Below are 19,567 nucleotides of genomic sequence, written 5' to 3' on the forward strand. Positions count from 1 at the left end.
GATGCACAAAGAGGGAAGATGGCCATGTACATACCAAGGAGGGAGGCCTCAGATCCTTCCCTCACACCCACGCTGCCCACACCCATTCCAGTCTTCCAGCCTCCAAGACTGTAGGACAATGTCTTCCTGTTGTTCAAGCCACCCCAGTCTATGGTACTGAGTTATGTCAGCCCTAGCAAATGGATACACTGAGAGTCACTGTAACAAGTTCACCTGCCCCATCATATTTTCTAAATCTAAAAAACGTGACTATACTGAAGGGATAAAGATCATGTTCTAAAAAAGTAAACAGTAAAAAAGTAAACGATAATTTAACTTACTGCCAAAAGTTCCCTGTACTTTGGAGGAAGTGTGACTTCTCTTTTACCTAATTCCTCTATGTAGGTGGAAGTCATCGGATCCTGGAATAAAAACCACACACAGGGATATTATATAATTAATTAGCTGAGAACGTTGTGTGTGTATTCAGCAACCAAACTACTATTCCCATTAGTAATTTATGGAGTTACTGAAATGAAATGTAAGCCATTAAAAAGCCAATGCTTTACACAACACTGAAATTAAGTTTATACAACACTTTAGTTAGCCTAACCCATATATAATAACTAGAAAACATTCAAACCACTATATTAAATTTAAGTCTTATATCAAAGTACATTTTACTTTAAAATGTTTTTCATTAACTATTTCCAAAACATACAAAAAAGTTAATAATAAACATCTCTATAACCTGATACCCAAGGCTTTGAGATGTAATTTCTAAGACAAAAAGGTCTGATAATATATCCTGGTTAACTAACCTCTATAATCTCATTCATCTTCCTTATTAGCCAGTCATCATCTAGAACTTTATTACACCTACCCACTTAAAACTGAGTGCATTTTAACACAATTATTCCATATGTAGGTACCCACAAACAATATGTAGTATTACTTTGCATATTTTTTAATTGAAAAAATATAGAATGCTTTACAAATTTGCATGTGCTCCGCACAGAGTGGTCAAGCTAATCTTCTCTGTATCATTCCAATTTTAGCATATGCACTGCTACTGAGCACTATTTTGCATACTTCCAAATGTTATAGAAATGGCATATTTTAGATATCATTTTGTATTTTTATTCAAAACTATGCTTTTGTAATGTATCCATGTTGATACATGAATAATTTGTTTTAACCCCTATAAAGTGTTCCATTATATCATCTTGTCTGCTGTTGATCAAAATCCTTTCCAAATGTTTTATTCTTATAACTCCTGGTACACACGGGCAAGGCTTCCTCCCAGAGAATCTCTCTCAAGGTGGAACTGCTACCTGAAGAGTAAGCACATCTTCAATATCTACAAGCTCTACATGAGCTGTCAGACATTTATACTTTTGCCAATCTGATGAGTGTGAAATGGTCTCTTCATAGTTTGGTATCATTTCTCTAATTCCTACAGAATTTTACGTATTTATGAGCCAAACAAGTTTTCTCCTATTTTTCTATTGGGTTGTCTTTTTTATTTACAATTCTTCATAAATTCTAGAAAAACAAATCCTTTGTCATGTCTGTTGCCAAGTATTTCCTCCAATCTACAGCATATCCTTTTAATCTTTTTAATATCAAGGAACATGTAATTTTTTTTTTTTTTTTTTTTTTTTTTGCTTTTTTAGGAATTAGACGGGGCAGGGGGGATGAACTGAGGGTGGTAAATTTCTAGAAGTCAAAATAAGTTCAAGTCCAGTGGACTTAAATCTCAAGGACAGAAAAATCTTTGTAACCCAATAAGGTTTATCCCAGCACCAGTCATAACACAATGATCGATAAATGGTCACTGAGTCAATGTAATAGATAGCTACCATAGGACAAGCCATTTCCACTCCCAACACTAATTTGTAGTTGCTATTATTAATAATGCCACCATCTGCTTTACTCCAAGTGACAGAGCATTAGGTATTCTTTGGTGCCTCATGACCATGACCGTATCTGCATTCCTACCCATTTAGTATGAATCTTTACAGATATCAAAAGCACATACTGAAATTTCAGGTCCAGTATATGGTACATTATCTTCTTTAGTTTCTTCAGGTTTTCCTAGAGTGTCTACTAAGTCATCCAAAGCAGCATCCATGTCTGACTAGAAAAGAAAGAGGGCAGGTATTTAAATGCTATTTGTAATACATATTTCACTTCTAAATTTTTAATTAAAAAATTCTTTAAAAAAATTATTTATTTCAGTGAAATTAAGAGAGAGAGCACACATATGCACACAAGCAGGGGGAGAGGCAGGCAGACATAGAGGGAGCAGCAGACCCCCCCGCTGAGCAGGGAGCCTGATGTAGGACTCTATCCCAGGACTCTGAGATCATGACCTGAGTCAAAGGCAAACGTTTAACTGACTGAGCCACCCCAGGCGCTCCAAACAAAAACATTCTGTACAGAAAAACACCAAACATCAAAAGTTCTTTAAACATCAAAATTGTAAAAATCTGGTCTCTAATAGACTTTATTACATAAGGTCCTAGAGTACACATTCTACGTTGAAAGGACAGAAAGCCACGTTGAGGTAAGAATCACAACTTTAGGGGTGCCTGGGTGGCTCAAGTGGTTGGGTGGCTCTCTTGATTTCAGTTCAGGTCATGATCTCAGGGTTATGGGATCAACCCCAAGTAATGTTCCACCTTGGGGAGGAAGCCTGCCTGAGATTGTCTCTCTCCCTCTCTCCCTACTTCCCACCCCCTAAAAATTACAACTTCGGTAAGTCTAATGGTATTAACTACATGAACAAATGGGTTTGTTAAAGTTGCCAGTCCAATGTATTGACAGTTAAAAAAGAAAAAGAACAAAACACAAAGAATGATATTGTATGCAATAATGTTATTGTATGCAATAGGAGAAATGCCTAGTATTTACTGCATATCAGTTTTCCAGAGTTACATATTTACAAAGAACTCCAAAAAAACCTCTAGGTAACACCTCTTCCTATTAGAGTATTTCAGAAATGGATTGCCTGTATTCTTTCATTCATTTGTGGGTTTTTTTGTTCACTTGCTTACCTGAAGATGTTTACAAAACAAATTACCTGAACAGGATGTTAAGGTTATAAGAAGTGACAATTTACTTTGTCAATATGAGTTTTAATCAGTATAATGAATGTAAGAGTGCCTCTATCCTATCTTTGAGGTTAAAAATGATTCATTGTGAAGAATATGTTGCATTTAAAACAAGATTTCTGGGAAAAGCCCTTTATTTACTTTATTTAACCCAGGTTAAAATGATTAATTTTTTTTCCCCTTCAACTACCATATTCCCACTACAGTTTTAGGAACTGATCATGTAATACAATTTGGGATCTGTTAGCTTTAGACTGATTAATTTGGAAATTTCCGAATAAAGACTTGCCTTATATTCTTTAGTGATACCTCTGGTTAAAGAAGTTACATTTGCAAGAGAGAAACTGGAATGTAAACTCCATGGGATGTAACTAGAGTTTTTGGAATGGAGGGTTAGAATATTAAGTGTTCCAAACATACCCAGAAAAAAAAAAAATGACACTTTTAGCTTATAGCAATAATTCGTTTAAAAGGTCTTTAATCTTACTTCATATGGTTTGCCCTTAAAAAAATCAGATCAAGAATATAGAGACTATGAATAAATAATTATCTCATGTAGAAATGCCCTGCTATCTTCATACCTTTCCAGGTGGTTTACCCGGTTTGGATTCAACTGGTACAGCCGATGTTAATGATTTCTTTTCTTTTTTCTGCTGGGGTTTTAGAAAGAAATAAAAACTCCCTCTCATACATCTTTCCTCAACAATTTAACAAATTCAAATTCAATTATTAAATAATTCACTAAAATTCAACGATATATCTAAAGATGTGCTCATTAAAATATCAATAGCATTGATCACACACTGAAGAGCTGCTCTGTGCCAGATAACATGTTGTATGTGTTATCCTTTATCAGGACAGCGTAAATAACATTAATTTCATTTAGTGATGTGGAGAGCAAGACTCAAAGATATTAAATAATTTTTCCCAGTTCACACAGTAAAGGAAAGACCAATGCTTGAATCCAAAACTACTGTCTCTTTCTTCATGGCTCTCCGTTGCCTCTCCCAGGGCCCATTGTCAGTCTGCAGCACATAGGAATTTTTTTTCTCTAAGCGGCCACTTCTTCCTGTCACTGTTTTTAGTCCCTGCCTGCACACATGAAGACCTCCACACTCCCTGCTTTAGTATTTCATCATCCGCTCCTTTCTTAATCTCCCCAAAATGAATTTCCTTCCCATCATGGGTTCACTTGCTCTTTCAAAATTGCCAAAACCCTCTGATCTGCAATCTCCATGCTTCATCCAGACGTAAACATCTCCAAAGTCTGACCTCAGGAAGCACCCGTCTCCTAACTCCTCTCTCACAGCTGCCGTGGCCAAGATCACCCAGTTCTCTTCTGGCCTTTGGGCCATCTGGTCTCTGGCACCTCTTTCGCGCTGCCCCCAGCCCTCCACATTCTGCACCTTTCTGCTCTGCACTGGTGATCCCAAGCAAAACCATCCTCTAGGGCCAGGCCCAAGTGCTTGCAAGGACTGGCAGGAACTAGACAGGTGAAGCTGTCCATTTAAGACAATAGAAAACTCTCTCATGTGGAGGGCTCTGGAACGTGGCAGCAGAGCATGAGGGTGGGGAGCACAGCAGCTGCCACCTACTGGCCGCAGGAGTCTTCAGGCAGGTCACCTCTTCTGTAGCTCAGGATCCTCAAGTGGGACACTGACTGCACCTACCTTAGAGCATAGTGAGGACTGGATAAATTTATGTACTGAAGTGTGAAAGTCCCGTTTTGGTACATGCTAAGCATTACGTAGGTACCAACTAAGTGCTAAAGAAGTGACCACTGTGATTGTCAAAAACACTCTGGAGGCCAGCAAGGTAGGAGCCGGGCTCTCGGCAGCGGAATCCACTTCCAGGATTCAGCTGCAACCTCATGAGATACTCATTCCTGTTCGTTCTTCCTCCTCCCTTCCTCCCCTCTCTGCTCACTCTCTCCATTCTCCTGTACTTCCAAACAACATTCATTCCAATTGCCCTGTTACACATCTCTCTCTGACGTTTCAACTTGGCCTATCCAAACTCAGATCACTTTTCATCCTCAACCAGTTCCCCTTCTGACTCTGTCCACCTGTCACTGGTAACCAGGGACCAGCTCACAATTTAGGGAGGTGCTCACTCACATCAGCGTGGTCCCTGTGCTTGTAGGAACCTGACAGGGCCCCCCTTGCCTCACCTTGGTATTATCGACTCTAGTTCATGAGACCCTGAAGCCCCACGTCATCTCAGAGTTTATGTTACCACTGCCCATCACAGGCAATCATTTTCTGAAACCTGAAGATTTTACCTCTGCAATGAGTCCTGCACTTCTGGTTCTATCCCAGCTCTAAGAGATGCTAAATTAGGACTCATGAAGACTAAGGCCACATTCCTTGACCAGCCTTCTGATCTCTGTTTCCGTTTCATCCCACCCACTGCCGTCGCTCAGTCCTGAAGCTGGGTGCACTCACATCACTCAACTGCTCTCCAACCTTCAACATTTATCCTCTACTGGTTGCATAGCTACCACTCCAGTCAACTCATCTCAGCCTTCCCCACAGCAGCGCCTCGTCCTCTGTTTCTGGTCTCACAGTCCCTCCCACCCCCACCCCCGTACAATCCTGGTGCTTTACCCATAGTGGAATGTACTTTGTACCCAGAACATCTCACACTTTTGCACTTTGCTGAACCTACAAGCCTGCAACTACCCATCCTTTATGTCAAACTCAAAATGGATTGACTCAAAGTCCCATGGATTCCTACAAATGGACAAAATCCCTCAGTTCCTTAACCAAACACCTTCTTGTAGGGGTCTGTCTTCATCGGCCTTGGAATGCAGTCCCAGGGATTCGGTTTTTTTCTGGCCCTGGATAGGCTAGCCTGCAGCTAGGGTGTCCTGCAGTCACACCACAGGGCATTAAAACATGGTATGGACTCCCCTCTTTCCCAAAATGAAGATCTGAACAATTCTATTTTATGGGAGGCGAATCAGAGGCAAATGAAAGAGAAATGTTTTGTCCTAAGTTCAAGGCCAAGTCAACGCACACCAGATTTCCACATAAGCCTCTTACTTTACTGTTTAGCTTTCACTTTCTTCCTTGGCTACTTTACATCTAGCACAAACTTTCAAACTAATTATATTTTTAAAGCTTTTCAAATCTATCAAATCTGCTAAATCTATCCATTTTTCAAACCATTTCATCTAAGTACCCCTCATCAACACCATGCAGTAATGTATACCCCTTGGGGACAAGGGTGCAAGTCTCAAGGTGATATGCATAGTAATTAGAGCAATATAGTTTGGCTACAAACTAATGTGACTCTTCCTTTTCAAAATCTGAGAAAAACTGATGTTTCAAGGAGATGTGCCATACTTTTTATCCTAGGACTTTCCTTACCATCTAGCCTACAGGGGGATACCTTTCCCATTTTGAAAAGTGGAAAAACAGATGAATACTTACTACCTAAAAAAAAAAAAAATTTCATTTCCATCTTCTTATTGTTGTTGCATTTACTTACTTGTGGCTTCCAGAGAGACAGATAGCATTTCAAGGGAGACACGGTCCGTAAACTGATTACTGACTCTATCGCTATGGGTAGAAACAGTAGACTACTTCTCATCTTACATTTCCAGGCTAGTATTTGAAGGAGCTTCTCAAGTGACCTAAGGAAGACTCGCCCATCATTAGTCAGAGGGACACACATCCTCTCTCCAGAGAGGGCTGGGAACGTCTCCTTCTAAAATTTCCCCCATCAACTCATGTAGATGCCAGGACTGTTTGTGACTTACGCTTATCAAGGTAGATTCTGTCCACGTTGAAAGCTGAGAGAAGTGCTTGCTCAAATATAGCAACTTAATTTACTTTATTTCAAAGCTATAAATCTTGAAAGCAGGACCTGAGTCAACTCACATTTTATTTTTCTTGGTACTGATACTGGATACATGGTAGGTGCTCAATAAATATTTGCCCAATATATGAATTCTTAAATCGGTTTTGCTATCCTTCTTACTCTATAACCTTTAGATGTGAACTCTTCTTCAGTAAATTTCACATAAGAACATATTTGGTTTTACCAAATACAGGTTATTTGAGTGTGGGAGCACCACAGGAACTAAAAGGTTACTGAGAAGCAGACGTGAAGCGCAGGCTGGAAGGGGTCTTCACCAAGCACGCACTTCCGTGGAACAGACCTGATAGGCCGCGAGGCCCACCTACATACTTTATGTCTGCCCATGTGTGCTCACCTTGTTAGCTGCTGTGGCAGATGCTGCAGCTGCAGCTGCACCTGCAACAACACTCTCCCCACCGGCAGAAACGGAATCCTGTGCTTTAGTCTAAAGGTGGGAGAAAAAAGATTAATAGAAGTATCTTTGAGTGACGATTTTCAAGATCACGCATTTCAAGTATCACTATTAAGCCAGTTTACCATCAAGGACAACTTGCAGAGGAGCGGTTACTAGCTTCTACTGTGCATGGTACAACACTGGGCACCATGTAAGTCTGGACTCAAGAGCATAGAGTCCCCCCAGGTGCACAGAGAGTGAAATGGGCCAGGTAGGGGCTTTGATAAATTGGAGTACATATACCGGGTATAAAGCTCTTGTCACTTGTTGCCATATAACCTGATTTTCAAGAGAAGCTAGAAATTTGAATTTTATGTGAAACATTAGGACTTCAATTGTTGGCAGCTCATGAAAATTAATTTTAATAATACTGTGAGCCAAACAAAATAGATTTGAACAAAACGCATAATGGCTGCATTCAGTTGGCCACAAATGCCTAACGTCTTCTTTCAAGTCCACTGTGAAGCAACCCTACCTGACGTCTTTCAAGAGCTCTCGATGGAAGAGTTCTTGTCATAAAGGTTTGTTCTTCTTCCAATAGGGGACCTCCATTAGCTGTGCAAATATGGAATCTCTTTCTGATTTGTGGCTCTCTAAATTCATCTCGTACACAACAAAATTCTCAACACTTCTTTCAGACTTCCATGTAAAGAGCAGATCATGCAAGGGACACCTGGGTGGCTCAGGGCATGATCCCAGGGCATGATCCCTTCGACTCAGGACATGATCCCAGTCTGGGGATCAAGTCCCACATCGGGCTCCCTACAAAGAGCCTGCTTCTCTCTATATATCTCTGCCTCCCTCGGTGTGTCTCTCATGAATGAATAAATAAAATCTTAAAAAAAAAAAAAAAAAGAGCAGATCATGCAGATCCTGTGGAGGGGGGTCTAGGAGGCAAGCTCTATCCCAAGCTTCCTGTCTCTGAGACACTAGAGCCTGCTGCCCTACAGTCATGACTAGATACCACCGGGCAGCGGAAAGCTAGATTGAACGTCCCTGTAGCCCATCTGATGTACTTCTTAAGTTTTTCATAGGGCAAAGTTTCCACAAGGGTACTTGCGAAGCCAGTAAAATGACAGCACCAAATCATTACAGTACAGAGCATATTCAGCATAGCTCCAGAGATTCAATTACACATGCCCATGGAGATAGAGGACCTGCATCTTATTCCCTGGCTGATGGTCGTGTTTTCTATCAATCTGATTTATTTACCTTTGGTTTTGTTGATTTCTCTGATGTCAGCTGCTCACTTGATCTAGAAGCTGCTTTTTCACTATGAACATGCTTGCTTCCCGTATCTGATGCATGCTTGGGTAGGCTTTTTGGCTGAAACACACACACATCACGTGGTTAACAAGATGACAGATACGGACGCTTTCTCTATGTGATGCCAAGTGTTCCTAATGGTTGCATTCTATATACTTTTGAATTGTAGGAACTTCAAGTCATGGGACATAAATGTGATACAATTTTACTTTAGGTACAAAATTTGAAATAATACCATATCCTTCCAAATTCAGCAATTTACTAATATTAGTAAACTGCCAGTCCTACTATTGCCACATGGTGGTGCCATTTTAACTAGAAAAACAAACATGTCCAGAATTCAATTCCTCACACACAAAGTTTCACCAAATATCAAGTCCTAAAGACGATCATTTACCTCTTTGTGTTCCTTTGGCTTTACTTCTTGGGTTTTTTTTTCATGGACCACAGATGGCTGTCAATTTCAAAAGATAAAATCTCAATTACATCGGAGTCCTTTCTTATATTATTTCCAGGTAGACTCAAGAACAAAAATTCTGGGTACCCTGGGTGGCTCAGCAGTTTAGCACTGCCTTCAGCCCAGGGCGTGATCCTTGAGACCCAGGATCGAGTCCCATGTCGGGCTCCCTGCATGAAGCCTCCTTCTCCCTCTGCCTCTCTCTCTCCCTCTCTTTCTCTCTCTGTTTCTCAGGAATAAATAAATAAATACAATCTTAAAAAAACAAACAAACAAAAATTCCAATTAGATCCATTTGCATCTCTTGGGAAAGACCCGTTTAGATAAATACACACGTGCTACTCATCAGTAATTATCCTACCATCTAGTAATGACAATTTAAGAGTAATGAAAAATACAGTATTTGATTTAGAATGATTTTTCATATAAGTATGTATTTCTAACTTATTGTTTTTCATAATTCCTACAGCTCATTTGGTAACTGCAGGTCTAATCACAAAGAGGTCACATGATCCCTAGGACCTCTGCACTTACTGATAGGGAACCCCCTCTAGAAATTCTTTTAAAAATCTTCCTTCATAGGAGATGAACACTGTAGTTTAACGATTTACAGTCTTTTCTCTATTATAACTAGACGAGGTAACATCAGAAACCCAATTCTCCTGAGTTGACTAAACAGCCAAAACTTAAATATAGAATAGTAGACAATTTCCGTCTCACTGGTGAATTCCTTCTCTACAGTGGACCATGGAATTGTCATTCTAAGGGGGGCAACCCTTAGATAACCCTTAGATAAACCAGATAAGTCTCACCTTCCACCCAGATGACCTCACCCTTGCCTGCATTTAACTACAGCTCTGTGCTTTCTTAAAGTACATCTCTGTGCTTTCCCACAGGACACCTTTGTGGTCTTATCTTGAGTACTTGCTTAAGCATGCTTGCTTGAAATAAATAATGTGTAGCATTTTATAGAGGAGAAATATTTGCCCTGCCTGCAGACAGACACTCTGGGGTCCATCTCCACATGGATGTAGACTGGTTTTCAGTCTAGACAGCCATGAGTCAGAGAAGGCATTCCCAAGGGAAAGCAGGAGCTGTCTCCTGAGAAACTGATAACCAGTTCTATAAACTGAGATAAGACTGTTAAGATAGGGCAGCCCTGGTGGCTCAGTGGTTTAGCACCACCTTCAGGCAAGGGCACGATCCTGGAGACCCAGGATTGAGTCCCAGGTCAGGCTCCTTGCATGGAGCCTGCTTCTCCCTCTGCCTGTGTCTCTCTCTCTCCCTCTCTGTGTCTCTCATGAATAAATAAATAAAATCTTTTTTTAAAAAAATAAAAAAGACTGTTAAGATAAACCTGCAGGCCTCTTAGGAAAGGCTCACATCTGTAAGGTATGTAGGTGCTGGGTTCAAAACACACATTTATTCTTGATGTCCTATCTTTAAAGTAATTGGACACTCGTTACCTTTTGTCCTTTCTCTTTCATTTTTGCTGTTTTTTAACAGTTACTTCACCAGTAACAAAAATCTAGATTTGAACAAAATGCCTTCTGAAATATACTGTTCTCATGTATAAAATAGTAAACACTCATTTTAGCCATGTATACTTATTGTAATTATTGTGTACTTATTGTAATTATTCACTTATACTCTATATAACCATATTTTAAAAGATAATACAAAATTAATTAAATTAGCTGAAAAAAATATCCTTTTCTCATTCAGTAGCACCAACAGAGGAAATGGGTTATTCATTATTATTATTATTATTATTATTATTATTATTATTAAGAATCCAAAGAACTCACTAGTTGACTTAAATCACTTACCTTAGTTGATTGTGACTTCTTTTCAGGTTCTGTTTTTGCAGCCTAAACTCAGAAAAATACAGAAAGAAGAGAGGGAAGGAATTAAGAAAGGCAAAAAATACACATAGTATACAAGGCTTAACATGGATTTTCTTCAATTAAGCAAGTGCAAAGAAGATGACTTTGATGTACATATAAACTTTATGAGTTCAGTTTATTATACTTTTCTTGAAATTTTAACTCTTTAGATAAACACTTAAGCAACCTAATATTTTGCTCTCACTTTTAGACAGCAATTTACAGCTTACTTTTGTTATGTGTATCAAAGGTACGAAAACACTTATTCCTACAAACATTGTAGCTAATATATTAGCTAATATATAAATAAACATTGTAGCTAATATATAAGCTAATATATATTATATATAATATAAATATATACAAATCCTCATCCTTCAAAGGCAAAGACATACACCTTGGAGTGAAATACCACGGGTTTTGGCTGCCAAAGTGAAACTATGGTGAAAACAATGGGATGGTGACAGAGCCAAGAGTACAGAAAGCAGAGACATTTAATTTTAGCGCCAGAATTTCAGTGATGGGTCACTAAGGTCTACCAGAAAGTCTGTGATGGGTGAGAGTTACCGAAGATCTGGAACTACAATTATTAGCGTGCGCTGAGCAGCTGACGTGGCCATTAGCAAACAGAAATATCCCCTAGTACAGTGAACCACATCACCTGTTTTTTGTGTCTTTTCTTGTTAGGAGAATGCTGTCCTCCCGTCTGTTTGCTGACTGGAATAGCCTAATACAAGAGCACAGCCCCAAGTGTGATTTTATTTTATCTGACAATCAAGTAAATAACATATATCACAGGGCTCAATGTTTATATCAAGTCCCCTTCTACTCACCTACTGCCATCTATCTACTCCAGCATATGTATGTTAACTCCAAGAAGTTGCAGACGCTAAAATTGTAAAGGCTCAAGCAAATATTGCAATTTGGACTTTTTTTTTTGACCGTGTAAGAATCTGCAAGATTACCAGTAATATAACTAACTTCTGACCCCTTTCCTTCACCTTCTCTGTGTACCGGCTGCTTGGGCCATTATTTTGCACCTTTATGTCTAACATTTGGTTATGATCAAATCAACAGTCGCTAGTGTTGCCAAAAGTTCTCTGAAATGTTGTCAATATGGTGTTACACAACAATCCTGTAAATAGCATATAGATTTTTGTTGTTGTTGTTACATGATACAATCTAAATTTCTAGGAATGTTTCAGAAGAGCTGGTTGTGGGGCACCTGGATGCCTGAGTCAGTTAAACTTCTGACTCTTGATTTCAGCACAGGTCATGTTATCAGAGTCCAGGGATTGAGCCCCGCAATCAGGCTCTACACTGAACACTGAGCCTGCTTGAGATTCTTTCTCTCCTTCTCCCTCTGCTCTCCCCCAGCTTGTACTTGCTCTCTATTAAAAAAAAAAAAAAAAAAAAAAAGGAAGATGAGGAAGAGTTGGCTCTGACTCAGGCCCTTTACTGGAGCATTTTACACAGTTTTATCCAACCAAAGGTCATCTGTATCAAAAAACACAATTCCTTCAGTACATACATGAATTCTTGGTACAGGCAAGATACGAAAACTGGAATAAAACTGGAACATTTTTTAACTTTTCAGAGTCAAAGATGAAAAATTAGGCCTAACGCCTCCCACCATTTCTTTCCCTTTTATCTATTTGCTGCTATTAACCTCAACTCCTGTTTTCTATTCTATTATCTACAAAAGCCAACACCAAATATCTTCTTAATTTATCATGTCTTGTGCTTCAGCCATCAAGATACATACATTCCTCCCATAATGGACCCTCGTTTTACCAACACACTGTTTTGGGAAGGAAACAAAGTTCATAATCACAGAAACATTTTTAAATAAATTTTATATTTTGGATCCTTTCATACTCTATCTTTGTTAGTTTCTGTTATCTGCTACTATGCTTTTTTGAACTTACGCATATGCAATTTAGTAAATGATTAAGAAGGAAAATAAGCTACCCGGTATTGTAGTGGTTTGGATCTATTAATAGCTTCTACTCTAATTTGGCAATCAAGATCTTGCATGGAAGAAATCTACAGAATGATTAAGAATTCACACTCACACATGCAAGCAGCTTATAATGGCATATTTTCATTAGTCGCTAATACATTACCTAAATTTATTTTTGCTGAAGGTGGTGGGGCTTAACACAACAGTGATGATGATAATAACCAATGTTTATTGATGATCTTTTAGTATCAGGGACTGTTGTAAACTTCACATGTGCCAACTCATTTAGTCCTCATAATAATTCTATGAGACGTGCATCATCTTCACCATCATTCCCCCTTTGTGGATGAGAAACTGAGGCACACACAAGTTAGCTTCCCAAGGACATCCAGGGTGGAGCTGGGGTTTTGGGTGCTCAATCACTTCAGTGCACTTGTCTCTCCAGTACTAGCCAGCTCCTACTGGGCACCTGCTGGGAGACAGGCACTATCTAATACCCTTTCATGTTTGTGTTCTTATACAGTCTTGTGAAATAAGTACTATGATCCAAACTGTACAAATAAGGAAACCAAAGCAAAGGGGAGTTTCCAAATACCATGGCTGGTATGAAATGAGATTCCAAACCAGGCCATCTGGCTGCATGGTTCCTACTATATCGTCTTGCAGGGGTCACACCCTGAGTAGAAATGATTTGACCTTCCATTTTAACCACAGCACTGTGATCCCCCATTATAATGTGCCAGGGGAGGGACACCTGGGTGGCTCAGCAGTTGAGCGTCTGCCTTTGGCTCAGGGCATGATCCCAGGTCCGCGGATCAAGTCCCACATCGGGCTCCCTGTGAGGAGCTTGCTTCTCCCTCTGCCTGTGTTTCTGCCCCTCTCTGTGTCTCTCATGAATAAATAAATAAAATCTTTAAAAAAAATAATAATGTGCCAGGGGCAAGAGAGGTTGGACTTAGATCTAGACATATCACCCCCCTTCGGAAGTAGATAGACTTTTATTTGAAAGATGTAGAGTAAGACAAGAATTTGGTATAGGAGCTATCATGAAATAACATCTTTTGTCTAAAAGCTTAAAATATTTGAAGAAATATGCTCAAATTCACAAAAATCAAGAGAAGGCCAGGATAAATGTTATGACCCAAACATCAGAAGTACATGAATCTAATTAATGAGAACAGTGTGACTGAAATCCACCCAGCAAAGAGTTGATGCCAGAAGTGGTCCTGAGGCAGCCATTGGTGATATTTTGTCATCAAGACATTTATTCTTCTCCCTCCCTCTTGCCTCCTACCTTCTTCTCTCTCCTCCTATCCTCCAGTTCTGGAGAACTGCCAGGAATTCTCATTATTATTGTTTAGCAATGGCTGAAGGGTTTGTGGACACTTGCTATGGAAAACAGGGCACATCTACAATAAACATTGGTCCTTGAGCACAGAGAGAGTCAGGGGCAAAGGATTAGAGCCAGGCAATGGATCAAATGAGAGCCACAATAATAAAGAGAAAAGCTTAGATTTGTGGCTTTCCTTTCTTTGCTTTTCATGGACTCTGAGTTCAATGATAATTTGTTTTTGGTTGATGCTTCTCCTACGGTCTTAAAATCATTTTAAGACCGAGATCAGATTTTTAAAAATATTTTAAGATTAAACTTGGTCTAAGTAAGTAGTGACAACTAATAGATGAAGGAAGGCTCAAGTCATGCATATTTTGAAAACAAAAAAAAAATTCATGTAAATGTAAAATACTAAATAACAATTTTAGGTTAAAAACTTTTCAATTAAGATGAAAGCTAGATGACATTTATAAGAGATCTGACAGTGTATTTCAAGATATTTGCAATGTCCTTTAAAAACAGTTCAACATGAGACCAGAGGATATCCCAACAGCACCAAAGTACAAGTGCCAGTACCAAATTATGGCATTGGATCCCACCACAGGCTAGCAAGACAGAAAGCAAATCATGCCAGTGATTTTAAACAAGGGCAACTTAATAATAGAGCTGGGCTAACTCTTGAAAACACTCAAGAATATTGGCTCATAAAAATTAGTTGAGAGCATCTCGATAATGTTCCTGCTTTAATTCACCACCCCCAGAAGAATCCCAAGAAACGGCTTGATACTTGGTCACTAAGGGAGAGGATTGAGGCAGCTTCAGGCAACTCTTCAGAACTAGGTCTACTCTTTGTGACCACTACATTGGACAACATTCTTTTATTTTTTCTTCTGAAATCCCAAGAAATAACTATTAGAATAAATCCCATATAGAGCTCTGAAGGTTTATCAGTAAGCCCTTGCCCTCCAGGACTAAAATTTCACAAAGAAATTTGAGGAAGTATCCAAAGTAACAGTTTCTGTGTCACTTGTCGCTTAGAGTAAACTTAGTATAAACTTTCTCTTTCTTACATTGAGTTTTAAATGGCTGTGATAATAAAACCATTTTATAAAAAGTTAAGAATGCATATTTTTCGCGAGATCCAGAGAAATGCACTTAGATCATATCATTACACTCCAAGTCTAGGACCAAAAAAAAAAAAAAAAAAAAAAATCTTTGGAGGACTCCTCTTTTCTAGATACTCTAAAACAATGGAGAAGTGTACAGTTGATATTTGAGGCAAATACTAAAAACAAAGGGGAGTTTCCAAAGACGCCTATAAATTAGAAAGAAATGGTCACTTCCGTAACTTAGGCTTGTTAGGACACATAACTCATTAGTTAATCTACATTTGTTTTGCTTTACGAAACAATCCCTTAAAGGCATTCACCCACATACACCCATGAAGACTCTTCATACCTTGGTTTCTGTGGGATTCATACTGGAAGACTTGCTGGTAGAAGCAGAAGAGGCTGACGCCTAGAAAGTAAAGAAATAGAAAGTCTGATTCTGGCTTACCTACAAATACTTTGTCTTATACATACTTTGTCTTTCAGCTCCTCTTAACCATATTTGTTTTTAACTACCTTGGTCTTACCTCTTCCAGAGTACAACTCCCACAAAAGCCCAGTCGGCGATATTGCCCAGTAGGGACTTTAAAGAATGTTTAATAAGACTTTTGTCTATAACCAGATCAAATGGGTTCCAGTTTTGAGCATAACTACTTCTGAAATAATCTTAGGCAATTTTCTGGTCTTTAGTAGATAACTACATTGTAAGTTTATTACGACCTGGTACGCAGAAGTGCTCAGTAAATATGTTAATTATTATCTGTATTACTTTCAGAAAGCACAGAGATTTTAAAATGAGGCAAAATTTTGTTCAACCGCAAGCTCTGCCAATGACTAGCCAACGACTGGTATAGTTTCCCAGCTATAAAAAAATGAGGCCAATAACACCTCTTTTGGGGGCTTTTAAGTATTTGAGATAATAAAATGTCTGGCATGTTGTAGGTGCTTATTAAATCACTAATGCATTATTCCTAAGATATAATACAAGACAGAAGGAGCAGGATGTAGTGCTGGAAAACAGATCTGGGAGGATCAGAACTGTCCTTTCAGTGTCATGTAAGGAAGAGAAGACGGGAGTAGGGTTGCAAATACTGCTATATTAACTGTCTCGTCCAGGCTCCTCCCTGGGAGGGCAAGAGGTGATGAATGGTAAGTGAAGTTTCAAGACACACCATTCCTAGGGATGCAATCGGGTGGTAGAATGAGTCCCTGCAACCTCATCACCCAAGCAGGAAGATGTGCATAAGGATACTTGCATGGAACTGTTATGCTAGGACTTTTACTTGCATTACCCTGGTTAATATTAAATCTATCGCTACCTTTGGGAATTCCAACCTAGGCTCACGTAAACCTCCTTAATATTGAGTCTGTTAGGTTTTAGAGTTCAGGGATTCCATCTGGCCTAAGTTGCCTTCTCAAGTAACCGGCTGTCAGTAAACAGCTGCCACCCTGCCAGTAATACCCAGAGCCTGTCTCTGATGTCTGGCCCTGAGCCATTTCTGAGGCTAAGTCCCACGGCAGGATGAGCCCATCCTGGCTGGTTCCCCGGCTCCCCCCACCCACCACACTACCGCCCAAGGTGATTGTATGAACCTACCACATCTCATGGCCCAGGAAGAAAAACACCTTCCCCACAGACCTCACTTAATGTAGAGGACATTGGCACTAATGGTAAATTATCACAACTTATAGGTAAAAAGCCCAAAATTTTAGTATATTGATTTTTCAAACAAACCTTATGAACTTTATTCCTAAGTACCCTTAGGCACCTATTGGGTACCCCCTCACACCAAAATACACCAAACCTGGTCACTGTAGCAGGCATGGTGCTCTCTAACATTATCTTTGGGATAAAGAACTGAAAGATGTACCAAGGTAGATTTTCCCATCAAATTAATGGACCAACACATAAATATTCATTTTTCCTTGAGGTTTAAGTTGTGAAAATTAATGTACCTGTTTGCCACAGCCCATTCCTTTAATGAATTCCCTCAGTCATAGAAAAATCAAAGACCAAACACTACAAGAAAGTGCTTTTAGGGGTGCCTGGGTGGCTCAGTTGGTTACACATCTGACTCTTGGTTTTGGCTCAGGTCATGGGTCATGAGATCAAGCCCTGCATTAGGCTCTGGAGTTCAGCCAGGAGCCTGCTTGAGATTCTCTCCCTCTGCTCCTCCTCTCTCTCTCTCTCTCAAATAAATTCTTTTTAAAAAGTGTATTTAAGTTGCAAATCTTAGGTAAACATTATTTCTAAACCTCTATGCTTTATGAAAACATTCCTAAAATCACATAGCCTTGGAGTTTCCAATCTGCCCTACTACTTTATTAAGTGGCAGCTGGATGTGATCCTCAAATCCTATAGACTTTCAAAGCCCCCTCACCTGAGAACAGTAAAATCTACACGGATAGCCATCAATAAGCATGGAGAGGTAATCATGGGAATTTACCTGAAGGCCTCGGCAGCACCTTTTCTCAGCAGATCCCTCTGTGAAAGTTCTATCCCATTACAAAGCCACTAAATATTTTGAAACTGAAATAGGAAAGCTACTTCATGGGAACTGAAAATAAAGAAAATAATCCCACTCTATGGTGAACCCATTCAAGTCCCAGTAAACTCTGGTTTGTTGTATCTTATTCTATTTATAAAGAGAATAAACTTTTAATATTTATTATCTCTAGTGAGGGACTGAAAACATTTTCACCTCCAATCTTCTGTACTATTTAAATTTCTAATCATCGGTGTGAATAACTGATAGTTAACATTTTTTGAAGCATTTATCCAAAAATCTTCGAACTGAAGCACTTTAAAGATAAACCTCTGCTAGGTTTTAAACAGTTGGAGAAAGCGCTATCTCATAGAGGTTAAGTGCCCTGTCAAATGTTCCACAGTTCACTGGACCCACAAGTACTTATCCAGCACATAGTTGGTGCCAGGTGACAGGAACACAGTGGTGAACTTGCTAGACATGTTCCTGCCATTGTGGAACTTTCAGCCTCATCAGAGAGGCCATTAATAGAAAAATCACTGCAATAATTACTTGTGGCGAGAGCTATAAAGGAAAATCACAGACTCCCATGAAAACATAGACCTGGCAATCAGAGTTAGTTCATGAGACAGTCGGGACAGGGGATGCTCAGGAAGTGATGTGGTGATTAAAGGATGAGTGGGCATCAGCCAGGCAAAGGCTGGCAAGGGGAGGGACAGGGAGCTGTGTGTGCCAGGGCTGGACCTAGGCCACCTGAATTCTGCACCAGTGACTCTGCTGCGTTACATGGGCAGTCTGGCTAACATCGAGGGCCAATTTTAAGCACAACCATCAGAGCTCATACACACCAAACTATCTCTGTGAGATTAGTGCTGGCAATCAGAATGAAGTGCAGTTCTAACAACACTCTCCTTCCCAAGTGACCCACGCAGAACTCTTCACATCCAGAGTATTATTGGTCACTTATAAACTTAAAGCATAAATCAGAGTAACAAAAAACAGAGAAAAAGTACATTATAATCATTCTCCACCCACCCATTCAACCACTGCTATTTTAAAACACGACCTGGGGGCTGACTACACACAATGAGGACAATGCCAGCTCTGCCCTGCAAGAGCTTGGAGTCCAGAAACATAAACCCACAACAGGTTCATGTTACAAAGAAGTGTTCCAACAGAGGTAGGAAAAGAATCCTATGTGACAAAACTAATGTTCGAGTTCTAAGTCAGCTTCAGGCCCATCTCAAATAATCTTGCTGTACTGTAAACTTGCACTAAAATAAACCAATGCTGATGAGAGAGTGATTGCAGCCTAGAAAAAAACATTTAACCCTGTACTTAATATGACATGCATTTTTGAGCATCATTCAACAAAATCTCTTAAATGAGTTTACTTGCTACAGTGAGAAATTTGGAAATTCACTATAGTAAATGATTACAGATATGAGGGAAGATGGCATGCTTTTAAGACAGACGAATGGATAAAGATGTGGGCCGTGGGCACACGTGCGTGTGTGTGATGGAATATTACTCAGCCATCAAAAAGAATGAACCTTGCCATTTGCAACCACATGGATGGAAGTAGAGGGTATTATGCTAAGTGAAACAAATCAGAGAAAGACAAATACCATTTGATTTCATTCATATGCAGAAT

At 39.5% G+C, this 19,567-nt stretch overlaps 1 protein-coding gene and 1 non-coding gene across 51 annotated transcripts in view; both read right to left on the minus strand.

Annotated features, from left to right (window-relative positions):
- The window catches only part of CAST (calpastatin), a 111,846-nt gene that overhangs the window by 38,615 nt on the left and 53,664 nt on the right, over positions 1-19,567 (minus strand). For 7 of the 50 annotated variants that reach the window (XM_072790212.1, XM_072790196.1, XM_072790270.1 and 4 more), the window contains 8 exons: positions 15,777-15,836; positions 11,684-11,749; positions 10,966-11,007; positions 9,077-9,133; positions 8,626-8,739; positions 7,315-7,404; positions 2,021-2,119; positions 321-401 (listed from right to left, as the gene is read on the minus strand). In XM_072790212.1, coding sequence (XP_072646313.1) covers positions 321-401; positions 2,021-2,119; positions 7,315-7,404; positions 8,626-8,739; positions 9,077-9,133; positions 10,966-11,007; positions 11,684-11,749; positions 15,777-15,836 — 609 coding nt within the window. Of the gene's footprint in view, positions 1-320; positions 402-2,020; positions 2,120-3,676; positions 3,749-7,314; positions 7,405-8,625; positions 8,740-9,076; positions 9,134-10,965; positions 11,008-11,683; positions 11,750-15,776; positions 15,837-19,567 lie in introns of all 50 variants that reach the window. The other 43 variants (XM_072790319.1, XM_072790309.1, XM_072790348.1 and 40 more) reach the window with 11 other exon arrangements.
- Positions 955-1,059, minus strand: LOC140623738 (U6 spliceosomal RNA). Its single transcript, XR_012023288.1, has one exon. It is a non-coding gene; the product is annotated as a U6 spliceosomal RNA (small nuclear RNA).

This window comes from Canis lupus, chromosome 2 (genome assembly GCF_048164855.1).
Source record: "Canis lupus baileyi chromosome 2, mCanLup2.hap1, whole genome shotgun sequence".
In the NCBI taxonomy this organism is placed as follows: domain Eukaryota; kingdom Metazoa; phylum Chordata; class Mammalia; order Carnivora; family Canidae; genus Canis; species Canis lupus.